Raw genomic sequence first — 17347 nt, forward strand, 5'->3', positions numbered from 1 at the left:
CCCCTATCCACGCTACTAGTTACATCCTCGAAAAATTCTATAAGATTCGTCAGACATGATTTACCTTTTGTAAATCCATGCTGACTTTGTCCAATGATTTCACCACTTTCCAAATGTGCTGCTATCCCATCTTTAATAACTGACTCTAGCAGTTTCCCCACTACCGATGTTAGACTAACTGGTCTGTAATTCCCCGTTTTCTCTCTCCCTCCCTTCTTAAAAAGTGGGGTTACGTATGCTACCCGCCAATCCTCAGGAACTACTCCAGAATCTAAAGAGTTTTGAAAGATTATTACTAATGCATCCACTATTTCTGGAGCTACTTCCTTAAGTACTCTGGGATGCAGCCTATCTGGCCCTGGGGATTTATCGGCCTTTAATCCATTTAATTTACCCAACACCACTTCCCGGCTAACCTGGATTTCACTCAATTCCTCCAACTCCTTTGACCCGCGGTCCCCTGCTATTTCCGGCAGATTATTTATGTCTTCCTTAGTGAAGACGGAACCAAAGTAGTTATTCAATTGGTCCGCCATATCCTTGTTCCCCATGATCAACTCACCCGTTTCTGACTGCAAGGGACCTACATTTGTTTTAACTAATCTCTTTCTTTTCACATATCTATAAAAACTTTTGCAGTCAGTTTTTATGTTCCCTGCCAGTTTTCTTTCATAATCTATTTTTCCTTTCCTAATTAAGCCCTTTGTCCTCCTCTGCTGGTCTCTGAATTTCTCCCAGTCCTCCGGTATGCGGCTTTTTCTGGCTAATTTGTACGCATCATCCTTCGCTTTGATATTATCCCTGATTTCCCTTGTTATCCACGGATGCACTACCTTCCCTGATTTATTCTTTTGCCAAACTGGGATGAACAATTTTTGTAGTTCATCCATGCAGTCTTTAAATGTCTTCCATTGCATATCCACCGTCAACCCTTTTAGAATTAATTGCCAGTCAATCTTGGCCAATTCACGTCTCATACCCTCAAAGTTACCTTTCTTTAAGTTCAGAACCATTGTTTCTGAATTAACAATGTCACTCTCCATCCTAATGAAGAACTCAACCATATTATGGTCACTCTTGCCCAAGGGGGCACGTACAACAAGACTGCTAACTAACCCTTCCTCATTACTCAATACCCAGTCTAAAATAGCCTGCTCTCTCGTTGGTTCCTCTACATGTTGATTTAGATAACTATCCCGCATACATTCCAAAAAATCCTCTTCCTCAGCACCCATGCCAATTTGATTCACCCAATCTATATGTAGATTGAAGTCACCCATTATAACGGTTTTGCCTTTGTCGCACGCATTTCTAATTTCCTGTTTGATACCATCTCCAACTTCACTACTACTGTTAGGTGGCCTGTACACAACACCCACCAGCGTTTTCTGCCCCTTAGTGTTTCGCAGCTCTACCCATACCGATTCCACATCCTGCAAACTAATGTCCTTCCTTTCCATTGCATTAATCTCCTCTCTAATCAGCAACGCTACATGTTAGTACCTCCAGGATGGGTACATGAATGAGGTGATTGGTTCCAGAGTGTGATAGCAATGGGGAAGAAGCTGTTCTTAAGTATGGATATCCAGTTCTGCAAAGTTCTGTATTTGCTCCCAAAGGGGAGAAGAGAGAAAAGGGAGCAGCCAAGTTGGCAGGTATCCTTGATGTTGCTACCAGCCTTGTTAATGCAATACACCAGGAAAATGGACTGAAATGCAGACAGCGATAAGCCAGTGATGGACTGAGCAGTCACACTCTGCAGGTTCAGGTGGTTGTGAGGAGAGTTGTTGCCATAGGGCCAAGGTGCATAACATCAGAATTCTTTCTATAGCATATCTGTAGAAGTGAGAATCCTTGTGGAATTGGCGAATCTTCTCAGATACCTCAAAAACTATATACACTGCTGAGCTTGCTTTGATCACCACAGCAGTATGAAGATACTGCTGTGGTGATTTGGTCTCCTAATTTGAGGAAGGACATCCTTGTGATTGAGGCAGTGCAGCGTAGGTTCACGAGATTGATCCCTGGGATGGCGGGACTATCATATGAGGAAAGATTGAAAAGACTAGGCTTGTATTCACTGGAGTTTAGAAGGATGAGGGGGGATCGTATAGAAACAAATAAAATTATAAAAGGACTGGTCAAGCTAGATGCAGGAAAAATGTTCCCAATGTTGGGCGAGTCCAGAACCAGGGGCCACAGTCTTAGAATAAAGGGGTCATTTAATACTGAGGTGAGAAAAAACTTTTTCACCCAGAGAGTTGTGAATTTATGGAATTCCCTGCCACAGAGTGCAGTGGAGGCCAAATCACTGGATGGATTTAAGAGAGAGTTAGATAGAGCTCTCGGGGCTAGTGGAGTCAAGGGATATGGGGAGAAGGCAGGCACGGGTTATTGATAGTGGACGATCAGCCATGATCACAATGAATGGCGGTGCTGGCTCGAAGGGCCGAATGGTCTCCTCCTGTACCTATTTTCTAAGATACAGTACATGGTTAGGTTGCTAGGAATACTGATGCCTGGGATTGGAAGCTGTATAGCAGGCCCATTCTATAGCAGGTCCATTAATGAGGATTTTCTTACTTCATACCAACTATTTTGTCTTGGTAATGTTAAAGGCCCAACTGTTGTTTTCATACCATGATACAATGATTGCTAAAGCAACTAATTGTTCCTTCAAGCAGACACACGAAATTCTGCAAAACGTACCAATAGTCTGGGAGTGTTAATGTCAACCTGGTTATATACTGTAAACGGTTCTTTGGTTTTAATTCTCAGCTTCAGTGGCCTGTGCAGTTTGGCCGTCATCCAATAGCTCACGTGACCATAGGTACCCTTAAAGGAAGAAGGTAGCGGTGGCCTGTTGGGAACACAAAAAGTTATGAAGATCAGCGGCTCATAATACAACACAAATTTAACGCGTGCATCTTCAAATGTCCCTCAGAGATTGCCAGGGTAGAAATTATCCCTGTAACAATGCAGTGAGTTAATGTTCCACATCATTATGCACACCTTCATCAAACCCATCTTTGACCTGAAAAATTAAAGCTGATTCTCTCTGCACATAAGAACCTGATTTGCTGAGTATTTTCAGCAACTTTTGTTTTTATTTCAACGTCTGCAATTCTCTTGATTTTTAAATACCACGGCTCGGTTCACTCAATGACTCTTTCAATCAGACTTTAGCATGTCATCTTAATTGATTTGGGGATCTACTCAAATCAGGCCAGACACAGGGAGTTCGTCATAAAGGATCAGACATCTATTTTAAAGGCTGACTGATAATGTCTGATGAAAAAAATATGATATCATTCAATCGTACTGTAATTATCTGGAACATATATGCATCAATGTCATGAAGAGGCAAGAAACTGCAGATGCTGGAATCTTGAGGAAGGAAAACAAAGTGACGGAGGAACTCAGCGAGTAGGGTAACATCTGGGGAGAGAATGAACAGGGAATGTTTCAACATTATGTCACATTTTAACCCTCAATAAGTTCATGTTTTCTTATTTCTATTTAATTCTAACGTTTCTAATGCAGAGCATGGTTGTGTAAAAGGTAAACCAATTGCAGACAGATATCAAGGGTTTGAATTCCCATGTGATTTCCTCTGGCTTTCACCAGGAAATCTTCCTTGGACAAAGATCAATGGGAATCTTGTATGTGTTTAGAAACTATCTCTTTAGTGATTTTTCATTGAAACGTCAACAGATGTGGTTAAAACAACACAATTGCAGCCATGGGTATGTAATACGAGTTCATTCCAAGAGATCTCCCCGAGTTAAAAAAAAAAATCAAACTCGTGGTAAGCACGGAGAATGAACGTAGCAGGCACGTCGGAGCTCGGGGACGTCTCTTAGTGGCTCGTAACGCTAACGGCAGGTACTCGGGAAGACTCGCAAACGGCAGGTAAGCTCGGGAAGACTCGTGAAGATTTTTCAACATGTTGGAAAATGTCCACGAGAGCCCCGAGTACCGACGAGTGGCCATTACCATTAATCTCCGTGTTCGAATCAGGGCAAACTCAGGAGAGCTCTTGGAATGAACTCGTACCGTAGGACAGGGCTTTTTACAGTTTCAGAGGGGAGAACTTGTTTTCTTTGTCCATTTGTAGAGTAGCAGTGAAAAATAATTCGAGCAAGGGGATGGCTGGAGGCGTGCAACAGCCCGGGGCACCGCTCGTAAAAACTAGAGCAGGGACTGCACTTGGGAAATGGCACCAAAACATGGTGCCTCTTGCATGCGGGCTCAGTAGACTATTTATGTACACTTGCTGATCAGGGATCAGGGGGTATGGCAATACTCTACTGGACTGTTTGTAAGAAAAAGACAGTGCTAGCACTTCACACATATGACAATAAAATCACTGCTGAACCATTCTGGAGCTGGAGGGTACCAGGACGAGGAAACGGAACCACTAATTTGCAAACGGTGCATCTAAAGTTCCTTTGAGATGAAACTTGGAAATGAATGCTCCTCAGTATCTGTGAAGGGTCAGAGTGTGTAAAGGACTTGCTTGCTGTCCAGGGAAAGAAAGGGTCAACTCCAAGCATGTGGACAAATGGAATCCAGATAGCATTTGCCAAATCAATCAATTCAACCTCTATCTTCTCGAGTCCAACAATGCAGCCAACTGGCCAATGTAAGGGAGTCACAAAGCCAATCTACATCCTGAACACCCGAGAAAGTGTTATTCACTTTCTTACCCCTCTGTCTTTTTATTTGGGTGTTAATGAAACTATTTAATGCAAGAATCAGACTTGTAATCACTCAAGCACAAATTGAATTGGCAACTACTCTATCAACACACAGTATGCCACAACATTCAGTGTGCTAAGTGATAAATCTAGATTCGAAATGGAATAGAAATGTTTCCTGTCTGGCTGTAAGGGACAACAGAAGAAGAAAGACATATAATGAAAGGGCAATGTGGTCCTACTTACATATTTAATATAGGTCGTTCTGCTGGAACTTGTGTTTCTATATCACAAATTGGATGCAATGCAATTGTTGAAGTAGGGAACACTATTTGTATTTGAGAATGAAGGGGGATCTGGCAGGGGGCCGCCGGGAATGAAGGGGGGACCCAGTGGGGGCGGACTGTGAAAGATAGACAGAGTTGACGTGGATAAGCTTTTTCCATTGAGAGTAGGGAAGATTCAAACAAGAGGACATTATTTGAGAATTAAGGGACAAAAGTTTAGGGGCAACATGAGGGGGAACTTCTTCACTCAGAGAGTGGTGGCTGTGTGGAATGAGCTTCCAGTGGAAGTGGTGAAGGCAGGTTCATTTTTATCATTTAAAAATAAATTGGATAGGTATATGGACGGGAAAGGAATGGAGGGTTATGGTCTGAGTGCAGGTAACATAGAAATTAGGTGCAGGAGTAGGCCATTCAGCCCTTCGAGCCTGCATCGCCATTCAATATGATCATGGCTGATCATCCAACTCAGTATCCCATACCTGCCTTCTCTCCATACCCCCTGATCCCTTTAGCCACAAGGGCCACATCTAACTCCCTCTTAAATATAGCCAATGAACTGGCCTCAACTACCTTCTGTGGCAGAGAATTCCAGAGATTCACCACTCTCTGTGTGAAAAATGTTTTTCTCATCACGGTCCTAAAAGATTTCCCCCTTATCCTTAAACTGTGACCCCTTGTTCTGGACTTCCCCAACATCGGGAACAATCTTCCTGCATCTAGCCTGTCCAACCCCTTAAGAATTTTGTAAGTTTCTATAAGATCCCCCCTCAATCTTCTAAATTCTAACGAGTACAAGCCGAGTCTATCCAGTCTTTCTTCATATGAAAGTCCTGACATCCCAGGAATCAGTCTGGTGAATCTTCTCTGTACTCCCTCTTTGGCAAGAATGCCTTTCCTCAGATTAGGAGACCAAACTGTACGCAATACTCCAGGTGTGGTCTCACCAAGACCCTGTACAACTGCAGTAGAACCTCCCTGCTCCTATACTCAAATCCTTTTGCTATGAATGCTAACATACCATTCTCTTTCTTCACTGCCTGCTGCACCTGCATGCCTACTTTCAATGACTGGTGTACCATGACACCCAGGTCTCGTTGCATCTCCCCTTTTCCTAATCGGCCACCATTCAGATAATAGTCTACTTTCCTGTTTTTGCCACCAAAGGTAGATGGGACTAGGTGAGAGTAAGTGTTCGGCACGGACTAGAAGGGCCGAGATGGCCTGTTTCCGTGCTGTAATTGTTATATGGTTATATATGTGGCAGCAAGACTGGTTCGCCGCTGTGAGCAGAAAGTAAGTCAGTTTGATTAATTTTAATGTAACTTTATCGGTGCCAGAAATGGGGTGACTCTTGTGCACTGCCTTGGCGAGGTCTGCTTACCCGGGTAGCTCATGACAGTCACCACATTTCTGATGACTCATGATTTTACCCAGTTGTATGCAAAAAAAACATTTCACTGCACCTAGGTACATGTGACAATAAAGTATCATTGAATCATTGAATTGAATAAGTCAAATTGGTTATAATGCAATTTTGATCAAAAAGGAGAGAACTACTTTAAAATTACTTTGGGAATTGATGAGCAGAATGCAAGCTTCTTGCAAAAAATTAGTCTGGGTAAAAATATTTGTATATAACTTCTTGAAGTAATCAGTTGTAGTTCCTCCTTAAGGGCACAGTGTGTCAGGGTCACAGCAGGTGGTCATTGAAGTTGACAAGCAGACAACACTTGTGCGATGATACTCTATTAGTGTAACATACAGCCAAGAGTATTTTTAACAGAATAATAAAAATAAACTTAAAGCTATTAAAAAGACCTTTATTTTTGAAATTCCTGCTGGGGAATAGACTTTGTCACTGCAAGTCTGAAATTCACTAGCCCTCTTTTTACCCATTGCCACCAGTGGCACAGCGGTGGAGTTGCTGCCTTACAGCGCCAGAGACCAAGGTTCGATCCCGACTATAGGTGCTGTCTGTATGGAGTTTGTACGTTCTCCCTGTGACCAGTAGGATTTTCTCAGGGTGCTCCGATTTCCTCCCACACGTGCAGGTTTGTAGGCTAATTGGCTTCAGTAAAATTGTAAATTGTCCCTGGTGTGTAGGATAGTGTAATGCCCCTGTCCAGCTTAGGAAACCTGAACGGAAACCTCTGGAGACTTTGCGCCCCACCCAAGGTTTCCGTGCGGTTCCAGGTGGTTGCCGGAGGTTGCAGGCAGTGGAAGCAGGTAGGGAGACTGACAAAAACCTCCGGGAACTGCACGGAAACCTTGGGTGGGGCGTAAAGTCTCCAGAGGTTTCCGTTCAGGTTTCCCAAGTGGGACAGGGGTATTAGTGTACAGGTGATCGCTGGCCGGCGCGGACTCGGTTGGTTGAAGGGCCTGTTTCCGCGCTGTATCTCTAAAGCCTAAAAGCAAAGTCAAAGCACAATTGTTCTTCTAACACAATTTTCCATACTGTGACGTTTCTTAGGAAGGTAACGATCACATTATACCAAAACTGCCTGTATCAGGATTTACCAGTAACTAGTACGAAACTTAAAAGGGAGCCTATGACTGTGCTATTCAGGTATTTCTTGAACGGAAACAAAATTACACCAGTAATCCAGGTTTATGGAGAGCAAATCCAGCTCTGAGTCAGACGGATGAGTGGCCAGGGATTCTCACAGGTTGCTCAACAGCACTCAAACATAGAAACATAGAAAATAGGTGCAGGAGTAGGCCATTTGGCCCTTCGAGCCTGCACCGCCATTCAATATGATCATGGCTGATCATCCAACTCAGTATCCTGTGCCTGCCTTCTCTCCATACCCCCTGATCCCTTTAGCCACAAGGGCCACATCTAACTCCCTCTTAAATATAGCCAATGAACTGGCCTCAACTACCTTCTGTGGCAGAGAGTTCCAGAGATTTACCACTCTCTGTGTGAAAAATGTTTCTCTCATCTCGGTCCTAAAGGATTTCCCCTTTATCCTTAAACTGTGACCCCTTGTCCTGGCCTTCCCCAATATCGGGAACAATCTTCCTGCATCTAGCCTGTCCAACCCCTTAAGAATTTTGTAAGTTTCTATAAGATCCCCCCTCAATCTCCTAAATTCTAGCGAGTACAAGCTGTGTCTATCCAGTCTTTCTTCATATGAAAGTCCTGACATCTCAGGAATCAGTCTGGTGAACCTTCTCTGTACTCCCTCTATGGCAAGAATGTCCTTCCTCAGATTTGGAGACCAAAACTGTACACAATACTCCAGGTGTGGTCTCACCAAAACCCTGTACAATTGCAGTAGAACCTCCCTGCTCCTATACTCAAATCCCTTTGCTATGAATGCTCAAGGTACACATATTGCCGGATCCATCAAAATATATGCCATCTTCATTGCCCTTGATTGGCAACTAAAAAGCGAACTTGGAGGGAGTTTTCCCCATTGTGTAGACATGTCTTCACAGACATTTGAAATTGAAATACATTGCTGTATCTACACTGTAGTTGACTCACGTTGGTGGAAGCACAAGACTGAATGGATACTCATGAATGCCCTCCTGCAGTACAGTAACTTCATCAGAAGAATCTGTAAAACCAAGGTCAAGAAATTAGTTCAAAAGCAAAATACTGCAGATGCTATCTGAAATAGTCAAAGTAAAGAACATAGAAACATAGAAAAATAGGTGCAGGAGTAGGCCATTTGGCCCTTCGAGCCTGCACCGCCATTCAATATGATCATGGCTGATCATCTAGAATTAGTATTTAAGAAGGAACTGCAGCTGCTGGAAAATCGAAGGTACACAAAAAAGCTGGAGAAACTCAGCGGGTGCAGCAGCATCTTTCCTTCGCTCCATAGATGCTGCTGTACCTGCTGAGTTTCTCCAGCTTTTATGTGTACCATCTAGAATTAGTACCCCGTTTCTGCTTTTTCCCCCAGGTCCTTTGATTCCTTTAGCACCAAGAGCTAAATCTAACTCTCTCTTGAAAATATCCAGTGAACCGGCCTCCACTGCATACTGTGGTAGAGAATTCCACAGATTCACAACTCTCTGGGTGAAGATGTTTTTCCACATCTCAGTCTTAAATGGCTTGCCCCTTATTCTTGAACTGTGACCACTGGTTCTGGATTCCCCCAACATGGGGAACATTTTTTCTGCATCTAGCCTGTCTAATCCTTTAAGAATTTTATGTTTCTATAATATATCCTCTCATCCTTCTAAATTCCAGTGAATACAAGCCCAGTTGACCCATTCTTCCATCATATGTCAGTCCCGCCATCCTGGTGAACCAACACTGCACTCCCTCAATAGCAATAATGTCCTACTTCAAATTAGGAGACCAAAATTGCACACAATACTCCAGGTGAGGTCTCACCAGGGCCCTGTAAAACTGCAGTGTGGGACCTCCTTGCTCCTAAACTCAAATCTTCTCGCATTGAAGGCCAACATGCCATTAGCTTTCTTCACTGCCTAGTGTATCTGCATGCTTACTTTCAGTGACTGATGTACAAGCACACCCAGGTCTCGTTGCACCTCCCCTTTTACTAATCTGACACCATTCAGATAATAATCTGCCTTCCCGTTCTTGCAACCAAAGTGGATAACCTCACATTTTACTTCGGAGTCACGTGAGTGACTACGTGAAGACCCCGCCAGTACGCATGCGTGTCCATATCGTCTATCGCATTGCGTTACAACTGGCAGGGTGGACGTGATTCTCCTGCCAGCGGCAGACCTGAGGTAAGTTTTAAAAAACTTTTTCAGGTTCTTTAGCTTCGTGCAGGAACCTCTAAGTGGCCACTTAGAGTAGCAATGTTATAAAATTTTGAGATTTTAAAAATCAAGTCTTTAATTTATCCCATCAGATAAAGCATAAAAAGAAGTTTAATTTGACACCTAATTCACTTTCATATCTTCAGTATTAAAAAGGTTAAGGCCAAACATCTATCCATTTCATACTCGGAAATTGGCATCTTGTTCCCTATTGCTTTCTCATTGACTTAACACAAAAGCTGTGATCGAGAACATTTAAAGGCCGATAACTTTCTTAAAATTTAAGAGAACTGAAATAAATTTTCAGTTATAATAGATTGAAGCATTCTGAAACAAATATGAAACAATCTTACTTAGATTACTTGAAACTAAAGCATATAATTAGTTAGTTACCTAATTGTAGCTAATTGCAAAATTCAATTACTGGATCTAAACATCTATCCATTTCTTAAGAATAGATTAACATTTTTAAATAGCCTACGTGTCCAAATAACATTCACACAAGAATTCAGAATATAACATAATTTTTAAATCTCATTGTCATGGGATTATAGGCCAAATGGAAGGAATTTAATGTTTAATACCTGTAAATTAATGGCCATTTAAATCAGCTTGCGAGTGGGATTTTCTGGAACGGGACCATTTGGAACATTCAGATTGCGGTGAATTTAGTCCCCCATATCGGCAGCAAATACACTGCCGGTTCTTTGGGGGGAAACATCACCGTTTCGCAACTTAAAATGTGAATTAAATACATCTTAAGAAACACTTTTATACATAAAAATAAACTACTTTCTTTTACCTGGTCCTCCATAAAATCCATCCCAGTTGTCGGCATTGACGGCTTCAGAAGCTGCTTTTAAAATCATTCCAGCTATTAACTTGTCGGGTGAATTTTTTTTAAAAACACACGGAACGGCCGTAGTATGATTCTTTTGTAACATACCTACTTTTTGTAACATACCTACTTAGAGGTCCTGCTAAAAGTCCGGGGCAAAGTCGGGACAAAGGGGGAACCCCAGTCACGAACTTCCAGGGAACCCCGGTCACGGGGATGCCTGCCCACGGACCAAGTCACTCGGGAGACCGCAGAATGCAGGTAGCGGGCAGGGGTGGATTCACCTTTCGAGCCGCTGGTGGTGGAGCCAGCGGCTTCATATAGGTGTAGAACCCGCTTGGGAGACCGCGGAATGCGGAGAGCGGGCGGCGGTGGATTTGCCTTCCGTGCCGCTGGGAGTAAAACCAGCGGCTTCATATTGGTGCTGGTGGCACCCAGAGCAGGATACCCCCCCGACCTTTCCATATCGCGGCTATCCCTTTTATAGGGACCGCGGGGATATCCCGGCTACAGTTACTGCGGGGATACCTAGCTCGGGGGGGGGGGGGGGGGAAGGAAAGCCCCGACTGGAGAACATCGCCGAGAAGCCCGGCAATAGGGACCGCGGAGGTAAAGCTCGGGGGAGAATTACCTGACACTTGGAGGCTTTTCTACAAGGACCACAGAGGGAACCCCAGCTGCAACAACTAGTACCAGGAGACCAGCTGCAGCAAAAGGTTTAAAACAAGACATGCAGGTAAATTCCTTACTCGAAGGTCGTTTTGTGCTATTTTTGTAAGAATTTGTTACAGGAATGGACCGCATCCAGACTGACTGCGGAGGACCGCGGAATTGCGGGCAGTCAGTGGCGGTAGGCTGCACCTGGATCGCTATTGATCAGCAGTCTCCGACCTGGCTCCTGCACAGTCGGAATCGACACCACAGACTGGTGGGAAAGCCAAGCAAAAGTCGGACAGGCCCGAAGACTCGGACGAGTCAGGCTGTGAAGACTCACCGCCGGCGGGAGCAACTGTGATCGCATATCCCGCATGGAGCGGTTGATGGAGCAGATGCTCCAATGTGACATGCTCCGGTATATGGAGTCTAGTCACCATGGACGCCCAAGGCAGCACCTTATTGAGGGCTGCATAATGCATCTCCCTCGACGGAGGGGAGCATTAGGAGTCACTGCTGGGCTGACTCTTAAGACGGGGGTTTGGCTAAAGATACCACAAGTGTGCTCAGGGTGCAGGAACAACACAACCAGCAGTAGGAGGCGGCTGTGAATAACAACTACCAAATACCCAGCACCAGGGAACTGTATTTCGCTCAGTTTCCCTGTGGTGAACAGCTATCAGGGGGATACTGCCATTTGGGCAACCTGATGAAACAAGTCAAGAAGCTCGACAAGGGCCATTGGGCTCATGAAGGCCACATCATCACGCAAGACCTCACATCTCCAGCAGCAGCACCCCTACGCACCCACCAGCAAACCACGATACACTGAAGCTGGTGAAAGCTTGAAGGCCGTACAACCAGGACAAAGGTCTTTTTTTAGGCCACAGCCCAGAACGGCCTTCCTGGAAGATGCGCCAACCCCGTACTCGAGCTCCTCTACCTCTCAGGAGCAGAAGTGCAAAATCATGCACACATGGTTGAGGCAGCTCCTGGGTCGGGTTGCATAAGTCCTCCCATTCGGATGTGGAAGGATGAAGCTGATTGAGGCAACTCCTGAAAGTTCCCCATCTGGCGGCCATATAGATGATGTCTCCTGTCATGGATACAAGTTGGTAAAATTTACCCTGGTTTGGGATAGCATAAGATTAGTTTATACTGCACAACAGGTATGGTTGGAGTTGTCTTTCAAGGCAGGCTCACAATTATGGGAGATGTGGACTGATCATTGTCAACAGCCTCAACCCGCATGAGCTGCATAGACATTTCTGAATAACTTCCATGTGATCATTTCCGCTCACAGGGTTCGGAGATATTTGAAATTTAACTGGATGAGGCAATGATACACTCAGGGGCGTTGCAAAATGGGTTAACTTCAGTTTCCAGATTATTTACCAAATCACTACAATCAGTGCTTCGACTGCACAGAGCTAACAAATAAGTAGCATGGCCAATCTGGATGATATTGAACATACTGAATTTGACTAAATTAGCCTTATCAGCCACATAGCTATATTTGAGAAATTGGGGTTCTAACCAGTTAAATTTAAATTAAGCTGATACCAACTGAAACTATTGATTATTGGAATACAATCAATCCATTTATTTGGGATTCGGCTCTGAGACAAAAGATTAGACATCTGCTATTCGCAGCTGAAACTATCAAAGTCACAATGGTGGACGAACAGTATTCAGCGTTGCTCCACTAAACCTCTCATCCGTAAATCTTCAGTCATTTCCCAACTGATGCAATTGCTCAAAGATGGGAAATTTACTAATACCATCTCTACTTACGGACGCAGATGGGATTAACACGAGTTATCAATTGTTCAGTCATGGTATCAACTGCCAATGGACACCAGGTGCATTCTGTGCATTAAAGGGTGTGTGAATATGCATAATCTGCATGCACAAGTCTTAGGTCATACACTTTGGTGATGGTATATGTTAATCACTAAGGTATAATCAAATCAAAGTATCCGGTGATAGTTTTACCTAACCGCATTTAGCACTGGTGTATTATCATGCAAATCAATTATAACACAGAATGAATGTGCGATCACAAGGTATTTAATGACATTGTGGATCGGTGGAACACTAACGATCGAGATTGCATCTAGGCTCAATCACCCGTTGCAAAAAATACGAGGCATATCAGTGGCGAAGGGTGCATTCTCGCTACACAAGGGAGGAATGGTCTTTTATGTCTTCCTCCATTTGGCCTCATAGGACTGGTCTTGCAAAATTCCCGCTTCCGGCTTTTTCATAGTGCCTGCCTGGGTTATTTACCCATGGTTCCCGCTGATGTGGGGAATGAGCATAAAACCTTACATGGTTATTTCTGGGCACAAAGATGCTGGTTCAGTTGTGCTGTTGAAACCATCCTCTGCATGATATAATCAACTCATTGACTTTCAGACTCTGAGAGACCGTTCCTGCGGCTCGGGTTGTCAAACCTAAAGCATGGGGAGTGCTCACTTCAGATTGTAGGAATAGCATCAAATAGCAGCATTCCTCCAAGGAGATGGGAAGTATTGTTTATGCTTCTTTACATTTAACTCGGCACGGATGACTGACACCTTGAAATTCAGTTTTATGGGATTATAACATTAAGTTAATATTCCATTTACTGCGCCTGAAGTACCTCCTCATCATTTGGTTGCGGTGAACATAAACCACTCTGTCCGGTCTCACCCTCTGACATCTATATTATGAAGGGTATCGTCAACTTAAAACCTCCCAGGTCTAGGGACACAGAGATATGGGTTGTTAACATTGTGCTACGTCACTTCGCCGATGGGCACCAGCAACATCCCTGTCCTTGGTCAAACTCACGTACTAGTGGTTATGCCATGGTGCTGAGTACAGCACTACAGGTCCAGTCATTGCTGCACTGGATAGGATGATCATATCTGCGGGCTATAATAACATGTTTTGTTTATGATTAGTCAAGCAGATTAGACAGGGACACAAGACCAAACTAGATGTTGCATATCCCATGGACCTTGGGCTGCGTGTAATCACGCATCTACACCAGTATGTCAAGGTTCCTAAGAGCTTTATAGACTCTGACGAGCAATATTGTTAGTTACATAAAACCTCGTTAGAAGGAATCACTACAAATCTTCTCCAGAGGATTATATGGGTCTGGCATATACAGGAGTGAACATTGACATTTTGAGTCTCACTCCACCAGTACCGCTATACCTCAGCAGCAGGGTTATGGACCACATCCTAGCGGCTGCAGGATGGCCAAACTATTGATCTGTCCAAATATTCAGATCAAACCCATTGCCAGATCAGGGGTATTTGCAAACTCTATGTTAGGTATGTTTCCTCCCGGTTGAGGTAGGTTACTATTGCACTATTGTTCATTAATAGCATCAACATGTCTATATCAATGTCAATTATATAGTCTGAATGCAATATTAATGTTCACTCATCATTGGCCTACTGATGCAGTGTATGACGCCTGGACTCGTTCCACGGTATGAAATCACAGAGCTTTAAAATCTTCACGTAGTCACTCACGTGACTCCAAAGTAAAATAGTAAGATTAAACGAGAACTTACCAATTTGAAGTTTGATCTTTAATTTATGAGGAGTAACATTGAGGGATTACGTGCCCTCCGCTCCCAGCCCTCTATCATAAAGGTCAACTGGTATTATGGTTCTCTTATCTTACTATGATCAGTTCAATAACTGTTGTCTGTGATTTCACACCGCTGCTTTGTAGATTGACACGCATGCGTACTGGCGGGGTCTTCACGTAATCCCTCAACGTTACTCCTCATAAAATATAGATCAAATTTCAAACTGGTAAGTTCATGTTTAATCTTACTATTTATCCACATTTTACTGCATCTGTCCACTCACCCAATCTATCCAAGTCTGCCTCATAGCACCCTCCTCATAGGTCACACTGCCACCCAGTTTTAACAAACTTGGAGATGAAAGTACACAGCAGGCCAGGCTTGTTTTGGAGAAAGGTACAATTAAGTAGCAAATGGATCATATGAAATGTTAACAACGCGAATATCACACTATGTCAATAAACTAAAACGTAACCGTCATCACAGCCCTTCCTTATTCTAATACCTCTGGGAAATAATTTTTTTTATACTTCTTCTTAAACTGAGTACAAAAACATTACTCAGTTTAAGAAGTGCAAAAAATATTTTTCAGAGGTATAAGAATGAGGAAGGGCTGTGATGACAGTTACGTTTTAGTTTATTGACACATAGCACATTAGGATTTGGTTCATTGTTTATAAACTGTATATGTATGTTTGCATGCTTGCATATGCGTGTATGTAAGTAGGTGTATGTATGTATATGGTTGTGCATGTGTGTATATAATATATATATATATATGGATGAGATAAAGTTTGTGAATTAATTGATGAGTAGAGAAGGGGTAGGAATAAATAAGTGTATACTTCCTCCTACTCCTTTTCGAACATGTAAAGGGCCTGTCCCACGAGCATGCGACTGCATAGGGCAAGCGCGACCAAACCGGAAGCGGGGGCCGCGCGGAGATCGAGTGATCCCCGTACAGGGCCGGTCCCACGAGCATGCGACTGCATGCGGCGAGCGTGACCAAACCGGAAGCGGGGGCCGCGCGGAGGTCGAGTGATCCCATACGAGTTGATGTGAAGTTCAAGCGAAGTCCGCGGGAAGTTCGCGCGTGACCTACACCGTCAAGACGCTGCGTACGGCGTCAAGACGCTGCGTACGGCATCGAGACGCAGTGCACGCCCGTCGAGGCGGTGCGTACGGCCTCAATGCGGCTGCGGGCCGGAAGGCCGTTGCCGCGCGGAATTTTTGGACAGTGTCAGTTTTTCGGAGCCCCGCGCGATGTCGGGACCAGCCCCGCACAACTCCATACGGCTCCGGCGATCGAAGTGGGACCGGCCCCGCGAGGCCGTATGGCTCAAGCGACCACGTTAGGTCGCGCTTGCTGCATGCAGTCGCATGCTCGTGGGATCGGCCCTTTAGATTTAATTTATGATGTTTATGAGGTTATTCAATGAGCTGTGTATACGTTTATTGTTCATTTCATTTTATTGTTATTTTGCTTTGTATTTAACTTGTTTTACATGATCAAAATAAATATATATACTACTACTACTAACTCTGTTTCTTTCATCAGAATAGCCTGGCCTACTTGAATTTCCAGCCTTTGCTATTTTTATTTCATTAGTTAGTAATTTGTGAAGTGAATGCTTTTTAAAAGAATGCCAAGTTCACTTTAGCCACAATTTAAACCACACATCATTTTGAAATATCACATTTCCATAGTAAGGATATGGTGTAATTCCTGTGTCGGAAGGAACTGCAGATGCTGGTTTACACCAAAGGTAGACACAAAATGCCGGAGTAACTCAGCGCGACAGGCAGCATCTCTGGAGAGAAGGAATGGGTGACGTCTTGGATCAAGACGTCTTGGATCAAGACCATCAAGACCATAATGCAATTATCAAAAAAGCTCATCAGCGCCTCTACTTCCTGAGAAGATTACGGAGAGTCGGTTTGTCAAGGAAGACTCTCTCTAACTTCTACAGGTGCAGTCGAGAGCATACTGACCGGTTGCATCGTGGCTTGGTTCGGCAATTTGAGCGCCCTGGAGAGGAAAAGACTACAAAAAGTAGTAAACACTGCCCAGTCCATCATCAGCTCTGACCTTCCTTCCATCGAGGGGATTTATCGCAGTCGCTGCCTCAAAAAGGCTGGCAGTATCATCAAAGACCCACACCATCCTGGCCACACACTCATCTCCCTGCTACCTTCAGGTAGAAGGTACAGGAGCCTGAAGACTGCAACAACCAGGTTCAGGAATAGCTACTTCCCCACAGCCATCAGGCTATTAAACCTGGCTCGGACAAAACTCTGATTATTAATAACCACTTTCTGTTATTTGCACTTTACCAGTTTATTTATTCATGTGTGTATATATTTATATCATGGTATATGGACCCATTTATCTGTTTTGTAGTAAATGCCTACTATTTTCTGTGTGCTTACGCAAAGCAAGAATTTCATTGTCCTATACAGGGACACATGACAATAAACTCACTTGAACTTGAACGTTAGACTTAGTCAGGGAAGAGGGAGATACAG

At 43.8% G+C, this 17347-nt stretch overlaps 1 protein-coding gene across 5 annotated transcripts in view; it reads right to left on the reverse strand.

Moving 5' to 3' along the window:
• Positions 1-17347, reverse strand: part of LOC116970777 (arrestin domain-containing protein 3-like) — an 82981-nt gene that overhangs the window by 15510 nt on the left and 50124 nt on the right. For 4 of the 5 annotated variants that reach the window (XM_033017278.1, XM_033017275.1, XM_033017277.1 and 1 more), the window contains 2 exons: positions 8478-8550; positions 2710-2860 (listed from right to left, as the gene is read on the reverse strand). In XM_033017278.1, the coding sequence (XP_032873169.1) occupies positions 2710-2860; positions 8478-8550 (224 nt within the window). The remainder of the gene's footprint in view (positions 1-2709; positions 2861-8477; positions 8551-17347) is intronic. The other variant, XM_033017274.1, reaches the window with a different exon arrangement.

This window comes from Amblyraja radiata, chromosome 3 (genome assembly GCF_010909765.2).
Source record: "Amblyraja radiata isolate CabotCenter1 chromosome 3, sAmbRad1.1.pri, whole genome shotgun sequence".
NCBI classification, from domain to species: domain Eukaryota; kingdom Metazoa; phylum Chordata; class Chondrichthyes; order Rajiformes; family Rajidae; genus Amblyraja; species Amblyraja radiata.